Here is a 25,215-nt window from a genome sequence, read left to right as displayed (position 1 = left end):
AGTACTGTCTTATCAGGGAAAAAGTCTGAGAAACCTGAAACAAAATTAAAAAAATGGACGAAGTCAAACATTATATTTCTTTCACCAAATTCTTTTGCCAATCATGATTTTTAATGGCCACAATTATATTTTTTCCCTAAAATGGGAAAAATAGCGACTGCCAGCTGAAACCCTGTTATTGAAATCATAAATAGTTATGATAAATTTTAAAATGATTATTATGAATCAATATTGTCAAGTATTGATTACTTGATTAACAATAAACATTCCAGTTTGACATTAGCATTAAGACATATCTTGCCTATCAGCATGGGGTAAATGTAAATTTAAAATTATTTACAAGGTATATTTGTGTGAAATAAATATAAATTGAACAGTTGTTGGTTTACAATTTAGTTCATTATTTCAACTTCAACTTAATATAGTTTGAACGTTAATGTAAAAATGCCAATCATCCACATCGTGGTCACCTTTCAAGTGAAATGCTGATTAAAAAATTGTGAAATGCAAATCTAGTGTAGTCTGGTTGGACCAGTAACATGCAGGCAGACTTGAACAATACACAATGATCTTGGAAAGGATGTCCTGATAAACCTCAATATCTCGTATCATATAACCATTTATTATACTTCACGTCAAAATGCCAGATTTTGATTGGTTAATACGAGGGAGACAATTTACTCTATCACATGGCAAATACTCTATTACCCTTCACAGAGACGCTTGCTGAAGTTTGCGCTTTAATAAATACGGATGAATGTCATGTACAAGACGACATAGTTTATTACTTTGAATTTGAAAATAAATAGACAGTAATAACAGAACATTCAGTATAATAAATTAAATAACACATATCTGCGAGGGTGATAGAGCAGATTGTTACCCCTCGAAAAGACATTGTCAACCTTTGCTTCGCCTCAGTTGACAATGTTTTCTCGGGGTAACAACCTGCTCTATCACCCTCTCAGCTATGTGTTATTTATATACTATCCTATTGCAAATACTCTATTACCCTTCACTGAGATGCTTGATCAAGTGTGCGCTTTATTAAAAACGAATGGTTGTTCTGTACAACTCACTACAAGACGACATAGTTTATTACTTTGAATTTGAAATTTAATAGACAGTAATAACAGAACAGTTTATTACTTTGAACTTGAAATTTAATAGACAGTAATAACAGAACATTCAGTATAATAAATTAAATAACACATATCTGAGAGGGTGATAGAGCAGATTGTTTCCCCTCGAAAAGACATTGTCAACCTTGGATTTGCCTCAGTTGACAATGTTTTCTCGGGGTAACAATCTGCTCTATCACCCTCTCAGCTATGTGTTATTTGTATAGTATTCTAAAATTCTCTTTGAACGTCTGAACTTTTATACTGGTGAATCGGTGGAAAGATAATCTAAGTAATCAGATAGGTAAAAATGTTGAATTTGGCAACACTTATTATTTTTAAAGGAGTTGTGCCTCTTGGAAATGTAAGAGCTTTTACATGCACAATTCATGCCACATTTTTATTAAAGTTTTATCAAGGTTTTATACTAGTGTAACAGGAGCAGGTACCAGTACACGATGGAGTACGGTAGGGACTAGTCCTTGGACCATGTAATGTATTGAAAACAAAGATTTATAAAGTAAGTATTTTATTATAAAAAAGTACGAAATTAAGAAATCAGCATCAATTATTGAACAATTCTATTTATTTAATTTATTTTCAAACTTTAAACCAGGATTCATGTGACAGTTTACCTACCGGGAGTTTCCATAAAAAATCTAACAAAAAATATGCCAGCAGAAAAAAGCTCTATAAGCTACAGAATTGCGCAGGTTGAAATACCAATAAAAATGGATAGAAACAATCTTCTCTGGTATAAAACCAAGTAAACAGTCTCAAAAACTAGAATTGAAAACAATCTCATTGGGTAACATACCTGTCGCCTTTAGACATGTACCCATGAGTATGAGAAATATACAGACTCGTATAGTAGAAAAAATCTGAAATTTTAAAATTAAATGAACCCTCTTCAGTTCACAGGTTTAAACTTCGAAAAATACCTAGCTTTTAGGATATATAAATAACTATCTAACCGAAAGGCTAGAATAGTTTTTACATAGTATTCTCTGATCGACAAAAATAGTTATCAATAGACCGATGAAATTAAATTACTAAAAGTTCAAGTTTCTAAACGAGCTAATTCCCACTTCCGGTTTAATGGTATAATCAGCTGAGAAAAAAATGAATGAAAACTTAAAGATTTAGAACAAATTTGGACCTAAAAACCTAATAATTAATGACAGGAGATAAAAATAAGCACAGGTAAAAATTCTGATAACTATAAGATTAGAAACTTAGCGGTAGGCAAATTAATATTTGCTTAGAAAACTATATCGATGGCAAAACCACAACTGCCACACTAGCAATGTCTCGTTTGAGTTTTAAAATCAGTGTGGATTAATTATTTCTAAAGATGATATGCCCCTTTGAAATAAAAATTCTGTAGAAAATTGCATTGTAAGCCCGCTCAGGTTTTCATTTCTTGTAATATTAAATTTAATACCATAGGTTTGTACCTGCAATGTTTTGGATGAGTTTGAAAATCAGATCTGATCACACAAATATCTTAACAGGAGTTATGGTCCTAGGAAATGTGATATCTATAGAAAATTGCATATAAACTCTCAAGCCTAACTTTCTTGTTTAGGTTTTTATGAAATTAATACTAAAGGTTTATATCAGCTGTATTGTTATGTACAGATAATAAAAGAGATGATTTTTCATTTCCTATTGTTAATTATCCATTTTTAGATGGTGACGTTCCCTTGTCGCCATCTTATGGTGTTTATATATCTCAACTTGTTCGATTCGCTCGTGTATGTAACAACGTATTTGATTTCAACGAAAGAAATCTCTGTATTACTGAAAAATTATTACACCAGGGTTTTCGATATCAAAAACTAGTCAAAACATTTACTAAATTTTATCATCGGTACAAGGACATCATTCGTAAATATAAATCAACATGCAGACATCTTATACGTTCAGGTATTTCACATCAAATATTTTATGGAAATATTCTTTACAAAGCACAAAAATGTCGGCATTCACCTCAAAAGCTAACCAAACCTTTAAACAGACTTATTCGGAAAGGATATAGTTACGATACTGTTGTCAAGTCATTTAGGATTACATATTTTGGTATTAATATTGATTCACTCATAGGGTCGTTGCATCGGAAATAAACACATTTATTCTAAAACCAGTTGTTGGCATGATACGGGTTATGTTCTTCTCATTTATTTTATGATAGTATGATACTAAACCCCTAACGGGAGGGATTGTACTTGATTTTCATATGATGAAGACATAATCTTTCTATCAGTTTAATCAATCGAGGTCTAGAGCTGGCATGTCTGTAACTGCTAGTAGTCCTTTGTTCATTTATGTATCATTGTCATTTTGCTTATTTTCTTTTTTTTACCTATTCTGACATCGGACTCGGACTTCTTTTGAACTGAGTTTTACTGTGCGTATTGCTATGTGTTTCTTTATTCTACATTGGCTAGAGGTATAGGGGGAGGGTTGAGATCTCACAAAACATGTTTAACCCCGCCGCATATTGCGCCTGTCCCAAGTCAGGAGCCTCTGGCCTTTGTTTTTTAATTTTAGTTCATTTATATGTTTTTGAGGTGAGTGTGACGTCCATTTTCACTGAACTAGTACACAATTTTATTTAGGGGCCAGCTGAGGACCACCTCCAGGTGCTGGATTTTCTCGCTGCGTTGAAGACCCATTGGTGGCCTTCGGCTGTTGTCTGCTCTTAGGTCGGGTTGTTGTCTCTTTGACATATTCCCTATTTCCATTCTCAATTTTATGTCATCAGCGACTTTGAAAATTAGTCCCGATAAATTATATTTACTGGAGTTATGGCCCTTGGAAATAAAATTTATATGTAAATTGCATTGTATGCCATCTGACACCTGCATTTCTTGTAGGATATTTACAAGAAAGTTGAGTTTAAAAGAACAAGCCAAAAATAAAGTGGATTTTTTGCAGACTTATTCGGAAAGGATATAGTTACGATACTGTTGTCAAGTCATTTAGGATTACATATTTTGGTATTAATATTGATTCACTCATAGGGTCGTTGCATCGGAAATAAACACATTTATTCTAAAACCAGTTGTTGGCATGATACGGGTTATGTTCTTCTCATTTATTTTATGATAGTATGATACTAAACCCCTAACGGGAGGGATTGTACTTGATTTTCATATGATGAAGAAATAATCTTTCTATCAGTTTAATCAATCGAGGTCTAGAGCTGGCATGTCAGTAACTGCTAGTAGTCCTTTGTTCATTTATGTATCATTGTCATTTTGCTTATTTTCTTTTTTTTACCTATTCTGACATCGGACTCGGACTTCTTTTGAACTGAGTTTTACTGTGCGTATTGCTATGTGTTTCTTTATTCTACATTGGCTAGAGGTATAGGGGGAGGGTTGAGATCTCACAAAACATGTTTAACCCCGCCGCATATTGCGCCTGTCCCAAGTCAGGAGCCTCTGGCCTTTGTTTTTTAATTTTAGTTCATTTATATGTTTTTGAGGTGAGTGTGACGTCCATTTTCACTGAACTAGTACACAATTTTATTTAGGGGCCAGCTGAGGACCACCTCCAGGTGCTGGATTTTCTCGCTGCGTTGAAGACCCATTGGTGGCCTTCGGCTGTTGTCTGCTCTTAGGTCGGGTTGTTGTCTCTTTGACATATTCCCTATTTCCATTCTCAATTTTATGTCATCAGCGACTTTGAAAATCAGTCCCGATAAATTATATTTACTGGAGTTATGGCCCTTGGAAATAAAATTTATATGTAAATTGCATTGTATGCCATCTGACACCTGCATTTCTTGTAGGATATTTACAAGAAAGTTGAGTTTAAAAGAACAAGCCAAAAATAAAGTGGATTTTTTGCCCTTAGACAGGACAAACATGCTCATGGTGGGTGACATTGGAACGCTGTTCTTTTATTTCTTTTTATCGTAAACAAAATCAAATACATCTGATGAAAAACCATGGTTTAACATGATTGAAGACAGATTTGTTGAAGTCATAGTTCACATCCGGGACTGAATAATATTTTAAGGTATACTTTATCAACCTTGTTCATTGTTAAGACTTTAAAAAAAAACAAACATTTTTTTTAGAGATGAGGAGGCACTTTGTGACTGATGAAAATGCTATGACCCTGGCTGACACTATCATGTATCATCGTATCCATTTATTTGATATTAGTTAATATAATGACCAAAGTAGGTGTTCCCATTTCTCATGAATTTATTTCACCAGCAGGGACAAAATAAAAAAGATGTCAAAACCTTCTGCAATTTGAATATTAAACTGTTGCGTTAAAATTGGTACCCTTTAACGTTATTAAAGATACTTCGAATTTATGATAATTTTAAAGCATTTGATTCAACTTTATAAACGGCGAATTTCCTTTGAATTGTCACATCAGTTTTCTTAATGTCGACAGGCTTCACTTTAATTAACATTTTTATATTATAAATTCATAGGTGGTGTTTTATCAAGGTTTTATCAACTTAATGCGTAATTTAAAGATGTGACCAAAGTTTAAATGTTTAGAGATTGCTCAAAACTTGAATTTTTATACACATGTATTTAGCAAAACTTGAGTGTTGATCTAAAAAATGCATAAAAATTTCTTTTTTAAAACCAAAATTCTACTGATAGTAGTCCTAAATGTTGTATTTCAGATACAGATGTTCGTTTTAGTCAAATATGTCATTCAATTCAAATTTTACAAAAACATGTAAAAGCTGCGATATTTTCTTCAACAGAAATTTATAGAATACTAACATTTTGAGTTAAAGTGTTCGAACATTGTTTACGAACAACATATACACTCATCGAATTATTTAATAAATACAGGGCCAATACCTCTATAGTTCATATTACACATTATTTGTTCATTCGATCGATGTTCTCCATAACGTTTCAAAGGGATATATTGCTTTTGCTTGGTTAATCTGTCTGATGGACAGTTTCCACTGGAGAACTTTTCTGCCGCCGAGAATAAGATTGGATAACTGAACTTACTGGGACTGATAATTATATTTCAACATTAAGTCATTTATCAGGTAGTAGGTATCAAAATCTTTTGTTTTTCTTGTTCTAGATGTGTCTTGGAGGCGAGTCCATAAACTACCGAGGAGGTTTTTATTATTTGTGTTTAAGATCTGAACATTCTGCCCTGTTACATCTGCGAAACCACTATAGTTGTTTTGGCTTTTATCACAATGATTTGAAATTATTCTTAGCGATATTTGCATATGCTTATTGCAAAGGTCATTTGTATGTCTTCAAATTGCGCCTTTCACCCATATCATATTCCCCATCTTTCATATTTCATTTTAAAGTTTCAATTTGAAAACAATGGTCAAAGATGTAATTCAGGGCACACGTGTACTAATGTTTTAATTGGAGGGCCACTGATGAACCTTATGTAGACGAATTGCGCGTCTGGAGTACCAAATTAAGCCTGGTATCTTTGATGAATTTTCATATACCCATATATTGATATACTATTCAAGGTTTAATTGTTTCATCAAACTGACTGCATTTTAGCCACTCAATTTCATAGCATAGGATTTAAAGAGTTATTATTGACCCGACAAAATTAATCATGACTAGAATATTGTAAAATTTGAAACATCTTTGAATGAAGAACACGACAAACAGAACAAATTATAACATTTCCTGCATAGATAACTTGTATAATACCAGCTGATTGGCACAGTGTGAACCAATTCAGATCTTTTTCTGCGCCCACTCGCCAAGAAGTTTCATCTTACAACACTAATCTATATCTTTAAACGAAAATACTTTGTAAAATATCCATAATGGGTACACCTTTTGGTATACACTGCTAATAAACTTTTGAGCCTTTCTTTCCTTTCTATAAAATTTATGATTTTTTTTTACTTTTTCAAGTTATAGAGTGATTAAAAATAAATTACGTGCTAGGAATAACTAAACATTGAAAAATGCTGACACATTTAAACTATCTGATACTCTAGACAACAATTGCCACAAAATGGTATCACAAAAATTCGAATTTTATTCTTTTCAGCTTCGTGTATGCTTTGGTTTTCTGTTTTGATTCTAGCACCTCTGATTAGGCAGCTTATGTAGCTAAAATGCGAGTCTGGTAAACCGATTATAAGCCTGGTATCTCTTTTATTCTGGCGTTTGCTGCAGTCAGCGTTAAAGTGTAGTGACTTCCAAAACTTAGTCCATTTATAAGTTAAATTGCGGGGAAAAACAAAGAACCTTTTTTCTTCAGATTCTATTTCTTGATCATGGGAGAAGCTCTCCTTGGTGGTCAAGTGGTCTTTTCTGGTAATGGTACTGTTTTTAAAGCATCCTTTTTAAGTGAGCGGGGTCGTTGGCAATTAATTATGAAATCATAATTACGAGTTTTAAGAATTTCAAATGAAATAGTCCGGCCACAGCTATTTTTCTTTTCTTTTACATTACCAATTCATTCGGACTCTTATCAAAACAGAAATAATTAAAAAAAATACGTCTGATAATTATTTATTAATCTAAACATGTTTAATGCATTTGACTTCGAAAAAAATTGATCAACAGTGAACACTTAATACGAAGATGGATTCACAATAATATAGATTCTATTTGGTCTAAGGGGGTGTTCACAAATACTATTCGTGTTAAATGTTAGGGACATTACTGCACTCGTGATATAAAAGCAAGATACAAAAAAAAACCTTTTTAAGCTGAGCTGTCAAAACATTAAAAACACAAAAACGATCTATTGAGTTGCAAATCAATTCTCAGTCGATTTTCCCGTTGACAGGTGCACCATAAAGTATAACATAAGTACAAGAAAACTACGCATGCGCTTAATTACATAAACAAACCGATTTAGGACAACATGCTAATGAGGTTTTTCATTTCCTTGTGGAATTTCAATATCAAAGTTTCATACAAGTTACCTCTTTGATTGGGAATATCACCGCGTCAGGACTTTAACGAAATGACATATCTGATGGAAATAGTTTCATTTCGGAACAACGCTTGCATTTTACAAAAGAACACAGCGAAATCCAGGCTAGTCAGGCAGTCAAAGTGGGGAATTCCCGTTGTGACGTCATGCATAATATAGATATTGCATAATACTGATTTTCCGCATTGAAAAATAAACGCAAATTAAAAAGGGAGAAATCAAAACATGATGATTTTTAGTAAAAACATAATGGCTAGTTGTTTAGATTATATCTGTTTGTTTGATCTACTCCCTGAAACAAAACAATATGAAGAATCTGAGTTTTTCCTCAACGTAAAACACAAAACGGTTGACGTGAGAGTCTTGGAAAGCAAAAAGTAACTCAAGTCAACAGTAAAGGTCATAAGAAGGCTTCTTTTCCCCAAAACCAAGAAATGATGATGGCGACTGAAAAAACACAAACAGTAACAAATTTAATAGAAATATACAAAAATGTAACATAATTAGAATAACAAAGAGAAAGTTTTAATAAATAGAAATCACAGACATTTAAGATTAAACAAAACGCTAAACCGCTGTTGGTTGCCAGATGACATTTTCAATTTTGTCTTACTTCGATCTTTCTGGAAATTGCAGTGATAGCCACATGTAGAATGTTATTTCGCACTCAATTTAAATATTTTGATAATTCATGTGGCACTTTTCTCAACTTCTGATGGAACATGGTGATAGAAATAACGTCATCATATTTCATATTTATTTCAGTAAAGTTCTAAAATGTTTTCAGAACAAAATCACCAATTTATAGTCAATGGCTAGAAAATTCATGTTATCACTGGAATTTCTTTTCCTTTCTAGTAACTGATTGTCTTATTATCGACCTTTCACTTAACCTTGACTTCGTGCACTTGTAACACGGACTGGTCTATCGTTGTTATGGCAACCAATCGGAATGATTGCTTCGACTGGGTTGTCGATCGTCTTCGAGAAGGTAGCATTATCTTTTAGTATTTTCACCCTTCAGTGTTTTACATTTTCACTTAAGGAACGGGTCTATAATGTTATCTAATAAACTGTTTGAAAGCGTTTTATCTTTATGAGATTTGGTATTAAGAATTTTTTTCGAGGTAGATTTTGCTTCAGTTTTTGGCAGAGCAATGTTCAAATTAAAATTTCGCAGTTCCTCCTCTAGTTGCGATTTTGAAAAAGATAATGGTTCTGTTTCGACGGTCGTGTTAGAACTAACCGTCATATTAGAAGTACTGTTTGTTTCTATGGAGATAGAGTCGTTTGTATCAATAGTTACTTCTTCAACAACCACTCGCGGAACTTCTCGCATATTGAAAAATCCATTTGATGGATTTATATGATCATGATGTGTACCTTGCATATATGAATTATCATGGTTATGTGAAGGCACCTGGTTATACTGATTATACTGTGAGCCATCAGTTCTCGCCAGGAGATGTAATGTTCGCATAATTAAATTTCTGAAAGATGACAAATCACCAGGATTCATAGAAGAAAATGATGACTGCAAAGCACTGAGACGTTGATGGTCAGGTAAAGAGATAGATGGATCTGTTCTAGATGTTTGCATACCAAATTTATTAGAATCTGACTGATGTCCAAATTTATTAGAATCGGTCTGGAGTCCAAGTTGGTTAGAATCGGTACGGAGTGCAAATTGATTAGAATCGGTACGTTGTCCAAATTGGTTAGAATCGGTTTTGAGGCCATATCTGTTAGAATCAGATAGGAAATGATTCTGGTCATATTGTTGCTGATGATGTTGCGGAGCTGTATGATGATTTGAAGTTTGACCTGATATACCACTATGCATGTTGTTATGTCTGGAAAATATTCTAAATTTATCATTGGTGTTTCCACGATTCCTGGGTATTTGATTTACAGAGTTAAAATTTCTATTGACCGGAGAAGCTGAAAACACGTGATGACTTGAACCCCTTGGTCTTCCGAATCCATCTTGACGCCCTCTCACGGAAAAGGTATTTGGTAAAACACGTTGCATGTGCTGTGTTATAGGAATAGACATAACATTTGGTGCCGTTCGTCTTGTATTTACTCCAGGCAGGGTAAATGTATTCAACCCATATTGTTTACATGACTCACAGCAAAATTGTCGATAATATCTATCCGTACATTTAGATGGATCAGAAGAAATCATATTGGCACACGAATAGTAGGCCGCAAAGGACCGTAAGGAATCTCCGTGTATACATGCATCTGAAAGTAAAAGATAAAAGACTTTATACTAGTAGAAGTCCATAACATTACGAATATTGTTTTGAATTTCTTAATACATTAAAGTCTACTAAGATTTAACTTAATTTATCTTAATACAGTTTCATTTTTTTTTTATTTATTAAGGATATTTATTCAACAACACATCTTTTTGTGTCAGTATGTTTAGTTGCAGTAAGACATCTAAATGTCTCTTGCTTTATGTATCTTGGGATGCTGTCTCATTAACGTATACAATCGAGGCGAGGCGTCAAACGCTTGTATAGACAAATGCTTTCCTTAAAGGCACGGAGTGCATCGCAGTATTATAAGTTACATCAACAGGAAACAATAATTGTTTATCGGGTCTTGAATACTAGTACCCATAATATAATCTTAATCCTTATCGTCCGTATTTAATATCGTCTCACAAGTTAACAATTGTATATTTCTTTCTAGCCAATAGAACCTTAGCTACACCTTAAGGCAACCAATCATCAAACCGATATTTACTGAGTTATACATTTTAGGTTGACGTAAATATCTAAGGAAACTAATAGCTTTGCACCTCTTTGGTGCTTGTATTCTTTGTATGAAGTTAAATCATATTTAGTACCCAACCTTTATAGCTGAGCAAAGGGTCTGGGAAGTGTGGATTTAGCTCATAACGCTCAATTCTATTTAAAGCTGGGGTCAAATTTATTGAACCATTTTAAAATGTGCCGTAAATATTTTTTATCGAATTGCAGAAACAGTAGCAACAGTGAAATTCAAGTATTTAAACATACCGTCTTTTGCCGGAGCTTTTTGGTCGTAAGTACATTCACCATTAATACACCACTGAAAACGAAAATTGATTTTTAATAAATACGTGGTATGAAACTATTAGTTTCACATTTCACTTTTATTGGTAGATCATGGTATTATGAGATGATATGTTTAACAATCAATAAGCGGAATACACGAGCTTCAACGATATAGATAAAATAACAACTAAGAGAGAACATAAAAGAATCTCATGATGTCGAGTGCTGAAGATTCAATATACCCTACTTACAGTAGTATGCAAGTATGCATAAAATAAGGTTGACTATTTTTATACTGTTTATGTCATGCTATTACTTAAAATAAGAAGTATAAAAGGATAAATTTATCCGATCACACATAATACAATTTAATTAATATGCCTCTGGTTTATCCCACTCAAATAACGAAAGTTGATTCAAATGCGTCGTTCCCTTTGTCTTGTTCAAATTAACACCAGTATATTTTAAAATATAAAAGTTAAAATAATTTATTCACTAACTGCCAAATTGAAACATTTGTTTCTACATACTATTATTGCTAATAGACTTAAACACGAAAGCTGGATATTTTTACGTCTCTGATAAGTCATACATGACAAAAAAATATTATCACTTCCATATTAATTTTATTTTTATTTTGATTTTAAGAAAAATAGCTTATGTTTTTTTCTTTCGCATAATGAAATGTTGACCAATCAATTTTTCAGTACCATTCACATTAGTTTTTTATCAGCAATTCTATAAAAGCCATCGCTGACTGACTCCGAAACACATGAATGTGTTGATAGACAGTAGGTGTTCATAAACTTTTCACTTTTGTCTTATTAGTTTTGGTATGGTGTCCTAAAATTTGACAAGGTTAATGGAATGCAGCCATTAGTTCATTTTATGATTTAATAAACTGATTTTCAATTCCCATGCTAGACAGGTATTTTCTAAGCTATTGTACAAAGAAAGATGATAACATAGAATTGTATTTTGAATGGTATCATTATCATAAACAATTACCTTTTTATTCCCGCATGACGTTCCCCTTGCTGCATTGTACAGATTATAACTGGTTGACGATTTGTTACTTTTACACGCCATATGTGTGCATACATCTTTGAATGATCCAAGATTGCCTCCCTAAAGTAAATAAAAACACGGACCTTTAGAATATAGTGCATGAACGACACACTGCGACAAGATAAATAAATAAGATATTGCTCTACCGTATATATCTCAAATGAGATCATATAATTTGGATATGAATAATAACAGCTTTAATGTAATATAATAAATTCTGGTAATTGGTAATTTGCGAATGATAATAAACGAATAAATAAAAGGATAAAGCTAAAATCAATAAAATAATAAGAATTAATATGCCAAGCAGTCCGAGCTTGAAAAGTATTATTTATACGCACCCATCCATAGAAAGAGTCATCGCCAAGTTTCATTTGGCATTGCTTGTTCGGGCTGAATAACTGACCAGTTGCTACACTTGTTAACCCTGCAAACTCTCTTGGATCGTAATAGGATTTTCGCACAGATAGACAGTTGTGTCCCTGGTTGTTTCTGTAGATAGAAATTGTGAATTATAGACAAAAAATGACCGAGATCGAGGTCTTTCTTATTTTAATGTTTTCAGATTACTTTTTCTTATTATTAGTGTTTATCCCACACTTATTTTTGCGTTATTGTATGTTGAGTCTGACACTGCATAACATTTATTGATGATAAATATCTGTTTATTTTATGAAGATGACACTAATAGATTCCATTATGTCCGTTAATTTGAGCTATTTATATGTAAAAACTGAATATGCATAGTAAACAGAAAACAGTAATATATCTTACAATGTCTGCAATCTGTCTAGAAAATAACTCTTTGAGCATTCAGAAAAACGAAATGGGTTCAATACGGTTTGCTTTGTTACATCCCCTCCACCAATCGATGTCATGATAAACTTGTTTTGTGGAGTACAGATATTTCTATCCCCGTCATGTCTAGCTCCCAGACTGAAATAAAGTACAAATGAAAAAACTGAATGACAGGTAAAAAAGCATAGTAATTCTATTCAAAGGAAAAGGTATGATACGGTATTTTTTTTGTTGTGTCTTAAAATAAGAAATCAAAATAATCCTTAATTTTTCAAACATCCTTCTGATACTCACAAGACATTAGTCTGTCAAATATCACTCAATCATCATTTTGAAACTGAACATATTTGGCTTAGGATTTAAAAACTTCTTGCAATTAAAACAAAACAGCAAAAACTACTAAAACAGCCTCATGTTGATATCTTGTCATTTGTATTGAGATATGCACCACAGCCTTTAAGTTTCCAAAAAAAAAAAAAAACATTTGCTCCAAGATGTCTTAGACAACAATGTTAATTGTAAAACAATGTTTTGGGTAATGTTGTGGATCATATCTAATTTTGCCAAAAACAATTACAGTTTTAGGTGGATCATGTCATTTTTATGACATATTAGTGGCATCACAATTGACATTTTAACTGACATTTCTGCGCTTAAATGTCCAGGTTATATCATCCTATTTATTTATCAATGAAACACACATACACTTTTAAAAATATTATATACTTAATATTAATGCTAAAACAGTTGCCAGATAGTAGAATAAAATATCGTGGCATTGAGTTATCAGATGTCATTTGTAAAAAATGAATCGAGAAATTATGATTATAAAGTTTTATTATTAAAAAAAGATTTGTAGTAAGTTGCAATATTTGTTTATTGAACCTATATGAAATAAGCTGACAATAAATGGAAAAATTAATATAAAAAGAACAGTGTCAAAAACCAAAATATGAAAAGCGGAGGATATGAACAGATTTAGATGAATAGAATGCACTCACCTATGACCTAATTCATGAGTTGCTGTTATTATACAATCGAATCCGCCTCTGTCTTCTATTATGGAAACACTATCTTGTCTACACACCGAATCGAGACTGGCAAATCCTAAACATATATAAGAAAATATCTTGAATGCAGTATTAACAGATTATAGAGGAAAGGAGTTCAATATCTTTACCTAATCGCTGAAATTCTTTATTGAAACAAATACTAAAGGCATAGACAAGAGAGTACAAATGAAGCAGGTTAAATGCCCCATTCTTTTAAGTTTTATAACAAATTAGATATTTTACCCAAAATACAATAATACATAAAATTACTTACCAGTAACAGAATAATCACGTGATATTTTGGTGTAAAGGTCTCTCCTACAAAATAGAAAAGAACATGATTTGAAAGTACAAAAATAACAGCAAAGGCAATACAAAAATATGTGGCTTAAGACAAAAAGAATAAAAAAACCCAACCGAAACAAAACAAAAACATACACAGCAAAAACAATGATTGAGCAATACCAACTCGCAAAAAATAAAGCTTTTGTTTCATTAGTTGTATCGTGGTGTTAATGAATGTAAGATTTATACAACAATTTTTGGGAAAAGCTGACATCTTCCATCAATTACGGCATGTTTTGGAATAAATGTTTACATTTTATTTTATCATGTTATGTAATGAATTTGGTTGCTTTTGGTCTCCTTTAGTTTATTTTAGCCACTTAGTTAATTTGTTCTTCCTATGTTTACTGGTAATCCCATTTTAGTTCAAAGTTTTATAACAAATCCGGAATATGATGTGCACATTATATCTGAGTTTAATATTCTAAAATCATAAATCTAAGTGGAAAACTATTTCCAACTGATTATCACATACCCCGTGAAAATCATTAAATGATCATGTGGAGGTAGTTCTGATATCATCATTTTCCTCCATTCAATGGCTCTATACATGGCATCTTCTACGGCGGCCTTTGCTGGATCATTCCATATGTTTACATTCCGATTCTAGAGCCAAAATAAAAACTATACATATAGGCAAGGTAACATTACGCTTTTTATTTTCACTAGTTATTTATATGAAAAGAAAAAAAGAAATGAACTTTCGACAACGTAACAAGAATATATGTTTTCTACTGCTATGTAGAACTGGTTTCTTAAATGAATTACTTTTTCAATATACTGCTTTAAAAAGGTTAGGAGACTAACAAAATAAGTAAAATTTATGTAATTTTCATTTTATATCAACTGGAAAATATATAAACTTACATCATCGATGAGGTATCCAGAAACAATAATTCGGATTTCATATACAGGATGCCTGATATTTCTGTAACGAATGTCCATCTGAAAAATAAAAACAATATGATATCGATACAAGTTATTCTTGTGGGGTCACTAGTTATTTTTGAAATACCAAAATAATAATTTTGTACCTTTAATTTCTTCACGCCCTTTAAGGTGATTTTTCTAACCGTTTTGAACTTTACCGCCTTTGATAACTTACGATACCATAGATTACGAATGTGGACTATATATGTTTACCGCTCTTTGTTGGAGTTAATATTACCTAAAATTTATTTTCCATTGTTTACTGATCTTAAAATGTTTTTCTTGTTTGTCCATGTTTATAAATATAGAATTATAAAATTCAGACAAAATTAAAAAAAACTACTTACAGCGTTTACAACATGAGCATAATATTGTCGAATCAATGCTTTGGCATCAGTCTCTTTTTGGGAATGCGTATAACCTTTACTCATAGTGTAAAACCTAAAAATGAAGATATAAAAAAATTAGCAATCGTTTGAAAACTTATGTAAATGTTCAAAAGGGTTCCATATCAAGTATCTTAAAATGCTACTTAAACATAAGTTATAGGTACGAAAATACAATTTAATATTGATAGTAAAAGTATCTCGGTCTTTTATTGTTTGAATATCTTCTTGGAATGCACTGCTGTCTCGTGGATGTAAACCCACACATATTATTCTTTTACATAGAATTACTACTTTAACAAGTAGCGTTTTGCTGATAGAAAACACAGAATTGGTTCATTACCTTCTATATATGACATCATCAACTAGAATAAGTAGTCCGACGGCATATGTATTTGAAGAGCCGGACATCTGTCCATGATGTCCCATTCCTATGTTCTGATGCCCAGTGAAAGTAGACCCAACGGAATTATTGATAACTCGAAATCTTTTTCTCATTGCAAAATGTTCAAATTCCGTCTGTGTTTCCTCATTTTGAAACGCCGTAGTAACAGCTGCAATTTCTTGATCCTCTGATAAAAGAAAAAAAATTAACGTTTGAAAAAATTATTCAGTACATTTTCCATTGATTAATATCACTAAGATCTATAGAATATGACTACTAAACACATATTGTTCTGCCTTGATAGAAGTGGAAAATAATGTACGATACATACAAATATATCTAAGTAAAAGAATATAAATTCAAATTAATTAAAATGAAATAATTTGAATACATAAATTGATTAATTAATAATTGATATAGAAAAATAAAACAAAGCATAAAGAAGAAAAAATAATTGGTTTTTTTTTCGTATCCTATTTTTTCATTTCAAATTGTACATGAGGAGAATTTGTATGACCTGCAGGGAAAAAATCTAATGTGCACATGAAAGAAATTCACATGTTGAACAGAATATATATGGTTTTGAGTGGCCATACAAATGTCACCAAAAACCAATTATTTGACATTGAAATCATCATCAGCTGTAAAATTAAAAAACTACCAAACAAACAGTACCTCCAGCAGTGCAAGTTTTTCCATCTACTTCTACTTGTTTTCTGTTGTATACGTTATAAATATAGTTTCTGTTAAAGCCAGTATTTGCCATGTCATGGTTTGGCTTTATGTCGAAATCCGTTCCATTCAGGTTGATTGATCCTAACTGAAAGTTGATAAATGTCACAATGTTATGATTTTGAATTAAAATAAATATCAACAAAGGTTGCTGTGTTGATTGTTGAAAGTTTAATCACAAAAAAAATTAAGATGCGTAACAAATGACTTTCAAAAAAAGATTAATTGAACACACTTATCATAATTGACATTCATAGGATCTATGAACATTTGAGTACACAAATAGCAGTTAAACCACTCACTTCCGCAATGTGTTATGTCCGTGTCAAAAACCACGAAAGTGGCTGCCTTTGTTTTTTTCATCGTTTTTTTGCCGTTTAGAGAACAAGGTGTTAATTCAGATCTTTTTTCATTCTCTGTTCAATTTATTCACAACTTGTCCAGACTTTGAAATATGTCAAAGAACTAAGGCTTTGTCTATTGTGAAGACCCCTATCTATTGTTAAAGACCCTCGCCTTTTGTTGAAGAACCTTGTTTATTGTTGAAGACCGCATTTCGACCTCTAAATATTTTTCAACATTGGTTTTGTTGATCAATTACAGTCTTTTAATGTCATATGTGTTATTATTATTTATGGTAAATGGTAATATTAAAAGAGGTTTCTCAAGGCTAACATCAAGCGTACGAACTAACAGCAAAGAAAAAACAAACATTGAAGAAAATAAAAACTTAAATAAAATAAGTAAAATAAATGCTCACAATATAAGGTTTGCACATTCCATATTCTAATCCCTCACACGTTACAGTAAAAGACGCAAGAGAATCAGGACACTGGTATAATCCAACATTCTGAAAATTCATACAGATATATGATCTCTATATTTATAGATGTTTTTTCAACTACACCACAGAATTGTTTCATTTGTTGTAGAAATAATCCCGTTCTTATTCCCTCGTTTATGACATCATTCGTAACGACTTGTCACCCGTGTCCACCCCAGTTTAAGTTTGGTTCGTGTTGCCCAATTTGCATGCATTTCTTGTGTTAAGTAATCTGTGTTTTGTCATTTTTGTCTTTTTCTTTTTTTCTGTTGCTGTCTGTCTTATATTTTATATTGCACTTATGGCATCTTATTGTTTTTTTGAACATGAAACACTTATTAACATTATATTAAGCCTACCAGCTTAGCATTTCGTCATTTGCATGAATGAAACAGGCTAAATATTCAATTATAATATTAAGAAAATAACATTATTATAAATTGCAAACAGTCCGGACAAAGTCGCTTTTGTCGATTTTGGGTGCTTCAGTAATGCACTTTTGGAGTTGAAGCCAAAACTAAAAATGTATTTTGCAACTAAGCCTTATCCTGGGCACAATTAGTAAAAGATACTGGACATACAAACTTTATCATAAGAAATATATATGTGCAGGAGATTAGTCTTTATCATAAGGAATATATATGTGCAGGAGATAAACATGATAAGTAAGCGGCAGTTTTTTGGGAAATTCGTAAAATGAACTTCAACGAGTACATACAAAGACATTCAGTAACTAAATCATGTTGAACACAGGTGGCCAAGAATTAATTAAATAAACCACATTTACAAGTTTTAGTGTTACAATAAATTCATCAAGTAAATGTACGACCTGTAAAGCTTAAATCAGAAGTCAGTATTATTATAACCGCAAACTCATATATTACACAAAATTTTATGCATCAGTCAAACTTAAAAGCGAAAAAGGGCGGATATCGACATAATTATGATATGTCTGTCATGGTGATGAGGGTGATTGACGGTTAAACACGTTTTTTTAAAGTTAAAGCAATAGAAGCAGTCAAACGTTATAAAGCTTTTTCTGGGGTAATTAGTACGTTTGAGAACCGTCGCAATCATATATATCTATTAAAGTGAATCGCTGCTGTAACAAGCGATACTCTAGGAAAGAAACAAAATGTCAAAAGACCAAGAAAAACTCTGATTTTCTATATTCATATATATTATCAACATCAATATTAACGAACCATCGTTATGAGTTAATAAACTCTGATATATATCAAATATCCCATATAATAAAACAAGCGTTTAATTTCTGAACGAGTACAGACAATTACGAATAGCAAATTATTAAGAAAAAAGAATAACAATACTAGAAAAAGCTACCTGTTCTATAGCAATGTCCTCCTTTAAAATAGTTTTTTGACCGTCCGAATTTTCTCTAACGACATATACTGCTTTAGACTCTAGATCATCTTTGTTTAACTCAAGTCGCATTGCATGTGGACCGTCTTCATCTGACAACAGGTCTAATTTAATATCCAGTGTTTCAGGCATTTCATTTTCTAAATGCTGGTTATTATTCGATAGTACTTGTGTTACTACTGCTATTCCATGTTTGGTCCCAAAATCTATTGCCAAATAAGATAAACTATTATGAACGTTAAATAAGTGTATGCTTTTTCTTTCTTAAATAATAAATAAACAGACATTTAAGATTATAGAATATGCATGCATTTAGTAATTACTGATATCTCCAGAGCTTTAATATAAAAATTCTGTGTTGCTATCATATATGAATAGGACCCTAGGCGTATTTGTAACCAAAGTACAGTTTCAAACAAAAGCATATTAAGCATATCATTACATTGTAACCAATATTGTGTACTTTGATTCAATTTAGAAACATGCTTAGTAGACGCCTTTATACAATGTATAAAAAAAATCTAGAAATAAATAAGTAGAAAAATGCCTGTTACAATGTTTTGTTGTTGAAATTTAAAGAAAGGGGTCTAATAGGCTTTGGTTTATAGGATTTCCAAGTCGGAAGGCACCTGATTTACCAATAACCTTTTTCCAGGCTTAAATCAATACCAGTTACACGTCATCTTCATATAAATTTATAAACTTATGAAAATTTTAAAACCTTTAATGATTTAAGGTTAATGTTTAAAGCATATTGAACGATGCGTTAAGCTAATTCGTTTTACTTATAAGAAAATGGAAACTACATATTCTAGATACATGCATTTATCATGTTTAAAAAATAATATAGCAGAAAAAAAGTCACATAATTAGTTGAATATAAATTAAAATAAAGTATCTTACCAAATTCAAATTCTGAAGAGCCAAGGATGGCAGTATAAAATCCAAATAAAGTAATGAAACCTAGCATTATCATTCCTTGACACCAAAAACGTTTGTACCGATAGTCGCCTTTTATTGTGAACCACTAATGAACAAAAGTCATAAATCTTTTATAATTTCAAGAATGTCTGATTATAAATGGATTATTAAAACAGTCTGCCAAATTTAGGTTAGAATAAATATAGAATAAAGAATAAATTCCCAAATCAGAAACGTGCCACAGTTTGTGCAGACTTAAAACCAGAACTAATTATCGATTTGAATTATCATATAAATATATATATAGTCTTGAATTGAAACACCCACATGATCCAATCAAATGTGAACATATTTTATTTAAATGTTGTAAATATTTCCTCACTACTTATTATAATTCATTTAGTCGTATGTTCATTTATGATTTACCTTAATGAGACAAACAATAAAAGCATCATTCAAAATATTAATTTATGCGATACGTGCTACATTGTTTCAATTTTACAAAATACACGATATAGTTCCCTTCCTGTAATAATTTACAAATGTTGTAATCATGTAAACAAAATAATAATTAGGCGGTGAGCAATAACTTCCGTGATTTTTGCATTCATGTATGTTTCCAAGGATTTCATCAAAGTTTCACTGACATCACAATTTTATATTTTAAATGTGCAATTCGGGGCAACAGAGGTTAACTGATGATCAAATCTCATAAATCCATTAAGAAGATACTAATCAAGGCAAAAATAGAAATTAAATAAACCTGGGGGAATCTGGTGAATTCCAAGTTGATCCAGACTGGTGTGTCGACGGGTATGCATGCATTACCCGCCATGCGAATTTAAACTCTGTAAAAATGTCATAATCGAGATTTGAATTAAAACATATATAGACGGGATAGTATGACATTTTACCAGACATTGAGCCATGTAAATGATCATATGTAATACGTTTCAATTAACTACAATGTTAATGAAACGTAAATATTTCCATGAAGTCTTTTAAACGCAAAACAACAAGCTGATATTTTAAAACCGAAACATAATGGCTATTAAATATCAAAGGAACTAAAACTAATACATACATTAAAAAGGAACTCTTTGTGAAGATAATGTCTCTAATACCTATCACGATCTTTTAGTGTTAATAAAAAAAAATCACTAAACATTATATGTTCGAATCATTCATTATTATAAAGTTTATCTTCACTTATTCAGAAGTAATTGAATGTTGTCCACTTTTTTTGATATTATTTTAAATACATTTTCTATATAGAATTTATTGGCAACTGTTGTTATCTAAATATCAAGTAATTCTTGTTAATAATACCAGTTTGTATGAAATAAGAAAAATATAAGCTACAACATATACAGTTTGGACTGTAAATAATTCATCATTGCAGTTAAAATGGAATATAATTTACATCTTTTCTGAATAACAACACTTACTCAAACAACAAAACTAATATACCGAAGACGATATTATTGAATTTTTGGAAATGTTTGATCGACGAGATATAAGTGTTTGTCGAGATTGGTGGATTGATATTTCGTTTACCCGTGGGTACTTATTGTGTATCCATATTGACCGACGGCCGACTTGTTTTCTATTCATTTGAGACAGAATCCATACGAAACCTTCTCAAAGACAAAAAAAAAAACCAAAAACACTATCTTTCTTAATTACATTAAAAGTAAAAATTAAAAATTCTTTAATTCATCATGTCTTTTATTGCTTTTATTTCACGCGCATAACGTTTCAACTAAATATATAAACGCCATAGACATACGGGACAGAGGGTATGTTGCTACTGAAAGCGGGGTAGTTGTAAATGGGGTATATTAAATTGTTTGTCATAGGTCCTAATTTGAAGTCTTCCATTTATGATCAATGTCAGAAAACAGATACAGACAGAAGCAGACCTTCTATTGTCAGTGGTATCTTTAATGCCAAGTTGACTGTGATATATGAGATGCAAGCATTTGTTGAAATGTCAGTTACTGTGCAACAGAACATCATCTGTACAACTGAACGTAACATTAATGAATTTTTGCTTTTTGTCTTTGTTCCATTTGAATACAAACTCGAATAGTAAGAGTGCAAAATTAGTAATTTAGTATCCATATGATTACCGACTGTCTGTTGAAAGATCAATCCACAAAACGCTACAAATATGTTGCCGATAAAAAAAAAACCCAATCACTCTAATGATATCGTCCTCGGTGATTTTGTTGTTGAATCAGTGTGGTTTTCACAATGTGATATTCTTATTTTTTTTTTAATCCTAAACAATTCTTTCAAATTGGAATCTTCGATGTAGAAAAAGCACTGTATAATTAGAAGATGAAGTCGTTTTTTTAATTAAGCATGAGAAATAATAGTGAAGAGTGCAGAAAAAAAGCAAAAGTTTTTACATTATTTCAATAATGTAATTATTGTGCTGTAAACTTTCGGAGAAGATCTATTGAACTTTAAAGAATCCACTCTGATTGACACCGCTATATGAGTATAAATTTGACCTCCATCTTTTACTGTAGAACGAATGGTAGTAAAAAATTTAGAAAAATGTTCAGTAAAACATTTTAACCGGCATGTTATATATTGTTGTTAAATATGATTTTTGTTTAGTTTTGGTATTAAATATAAAGACGGGAGATTTTTATCGTCTTTTTTTTAAATTTTGACACCAAAGGAGAAAGGACGGATTAGTGTCTTCTTTTGTGAATGATGTCTGCATATAAGTGGCGTGCCTAGATTTGGTGATTCTTTTGTCAGACAATCAATCCAAATAATGATTTATGTATATAAACAATATTATGCAAGGATTTGTCTGCTGGCACTACAACATATTTATCTTAAATAAAGGATAAAGCATCTACGTCTAATATCTTCTATGCATGAATTGCAATCTTACCACTAGTACAATCACCTTTGTATATTTATTAATTTTCTTGATAGCAATTAACTTTTCTTTTAACTTTTAAATTTCGGTCCTCTGAAATGATTCAGGTAAATGCAAATGTATAGCTTGTTGGAGGACATAGGACATTTCAGGGTTATACCATTACTTCACCCTTAAGTCACATTTGTTTTGCATTAAACTGTCAATACTAACTTTAATTTAATGATAATTTTCACACAATATATATTATTATAAATTTATAGCGTAGTTTTAACCCTTAAACAGCATTGTTCATCGTTTAGAATTAATGAATTCTTTTGCGTGCAAAGCATTTAAGTTTTGTCATAAACAATACTGATTGAGTACTTCTCATTGATTAATGGATATGTTTTGACATGTAAGATAATTATTTCATAATTTCTAGTTTAAATTAAATATAAAAATGAGATGAAGGTGCAAAAGATAAAGAATTTAATAAAAAGAAATTTACGTTAGAGAGGAAACTTTTATTGATTTTAACATGTCTATAATTTCATATTTTCCAACGGAAATGCGATACAAACATTTTTTCTCAATAAATCTGTCAATACAAATGATAAATCAAAAATACTAGCAGTAGACAATACAGAATGCACACTAGATATATTATGTGGTATGTGTTTCCGTATACGATACTTTTATTGTCTTAATGCAATAAGATTACGCAAATAAGTAGTGCATTCATAAAACCTTGAAAGGAAACTAGGGTAAACCAAGTAAATAGATATATACTACGTAAATCATATTTCATTTTTTGGTTTCCTCTGAATCATAAGGTAACACGTACTTCTGTTGTAACCTCGGGATTTCCCTTTAACGTCAAACGACCATAGACGGAAATATTCAGGTGATGCTTGGAACGTTTTAGATAAAATTATATAATTTCACATAACATTTCTTATTTCAATACAATATTAAAGTTTAGCACCTATTTAAGAGTGCAGGGCAAGTATTTCCGGATTACATCTGAGATAAAATTTGGGAGGCAAAAAGATTTGAGCTCTTACAAACATGTTTAACCTATCCATATTCATTATGTGCCTGTCCAAAGTCAGAATCATGTATTTCAATGTTCATTGTTGGTTGCTTCTACGCATTTGTTTTTTGTTCATTTTTTTTTTCATCAACATGACTCAGGCCGTTGGCTTGTTTTTGTTGAATTGTTTCACATTTTGTCCAACGGACTCTCTGATAGCTTACTATACGGTCTGGATTTTGCTAAAATTTCAAGGCCGTACAGAGCCTTTTAATCTATAACACGACAATAAAAAAATCGTCACCTTTTAAAAAAGGTATGGCTGCTTCGTTGTATTATACATTGTTGTTAACTGTTGTGTGTTCGTGTTTTTTTCTAGGATAAATTAGAGAGTTTGTCTTTATTTCATTAGTATGTATAAGTTTTTATATATCTGATACTTTCATTTAAGTTTCAGTTATATTGTTCATATAAATATAAATAAAAAGTTAAATAACACAAGGTGCGTGTGAAGTGAATATGAGCGCCAAACATGCTTAGAGTCACGATGTAAGGACCTGTGAAAGAAAAATATAACATAAAATACTTAAAACCGAAAACACAAATAACGTCCATTAAATAAAATTTTTGTTACAGTACACTGGCCTTACAGAATATCTATAAGTAAGCAAATATCATAATTAGTACACAATAAATTGATCTCTGAATTACATAATAATTCTGCACTACTGTAAATATGTGTACATTACTGTAATCAACGTGGTTAGCGCCAAACCTTGAAAACTGAAAAACCGTGATTCTTTTCTTTATATACTACCCCCAAAATAAAAACTGGTTCTTTTAATATAAATTACCTAACTGAAATTATTACGCGTAGAGCACATAGATTTATTTTACAAATCTTATTAGCGCTTGCTGTCTTCAAGTTTAAGTTTCTGTAACATTTTTTACGAGGATATGTTGTTAGCCTGTCGCTTAATCGTTAACCTAAGGAGCCAGAAAACTTATCACAATAAATAGTTTTGTATATTTGTCAGAAGTAAACGCATACTTATCTCCGTATTATAGTAAACAGAGCTTTATATATCTCATTTCGTATATTATGTAAAAACGAATGATTATTTGTTAGAAAACAGGCAACAGTAGTCTATCGATTTTCAAATCCCAATAATCAAATGGAAGATTACAATCAAGGTACCAAACAAAGTCCAAGGGAATTGCACGAATTCAAGAAGGAACATGACGGGTGCGTCGACAGGATAACCGTCTCCTGATCTGCATGCATCACACTGTACGCGAACAAACGCAGTCAAAATGTTACAATCGGGAAAAGTGCACAATGGGTAAAATTACAAAACAGACGAATGCTGT

General features: G+C 31.5%; 2 protein-coding genes across 2 annotated transcripts in view; both read right to left on the bottom strand.

Annotated features, from left to right (window-relative positions):
• Positions 1-8,514: 8,514 nt before the first annotated feature.
• LOC127704612 (uncharacterized) lies at positions 8,515-14,967 on the bottom strand. The gene is made up of 8 exons (XM_052208733.1): positions 14,843-14,967; positions 14,297-14,340; positions 13,972-14,077; positions 12,947-13,108; positions 12,514-12,664; positions 12,113-12,232; positions 11,087-11,138; positions 8,515-10,301 (listed from the first exon to the last, which is right to left on the bottom strand). Exons 1-8 carry the CDS (start codon positions 14,917-14,919, stop codon positions 9,091-9,093), a joined length of 1,923 nt encoding a protein of 640 aa, XP_052064693.1. The 5' UTR covers positions 14,920-14,967; the 3' UTR covers positions 8,515-9,090.
• A 237-nt stretch (positions 14,968-15,204) lies between these two features.
• Positions 15,205-25,215, bottom strand: part of LOC127706597 (uncharacterized) — a 31,374-nt gene continuing 21,363 nt past the window's right edge. Inside the window, exons 4-9 of the mRNA XM_052211252.1 lie at positions 19,330-19,343; positions 17,561-17,650; positions 16,744-16,888; positions 16,027-16,255; positions 15,645-15,738; positions 15,205-15,312 (exon numbers count right to left, since the gene is read on the bottom strand). Of these exons, the coding sequence (XP_052067212.1) occupies positions 15,205-15,312; positions 15,645-15,738; positions 16,027-16,255; positions 16,744-16,888; positions 17,561-17,650; positions 19,330-19,343 (680 nt within the window). The remainder of the gene's footprint in view (positions 15,313-15,644; positions 15,739-16,026; positions 16,256-16,743; positions 16,889-17,560; positions 17,651-19,329; positions 19,344-25,215) is intronic.

This window comes from Mytilus californianus, unplaced genomic scaffold, assembly GCF_021869535.1.
Source record: "Mytilus californianus isolate M0D057914Y unplaced genomic scaffold, xbMytCali1.0.p SCAF_6, whole genome shotgun sequence".
NCBI lineage: Eukaryota > Metazoa > Mollusca > Bivalvia > Mytilida > Mytilidae > Mytilus > Mytilus californianus.
This window is presented reverse-complemented; position numbering and strand designations above follow the sequence as displayed.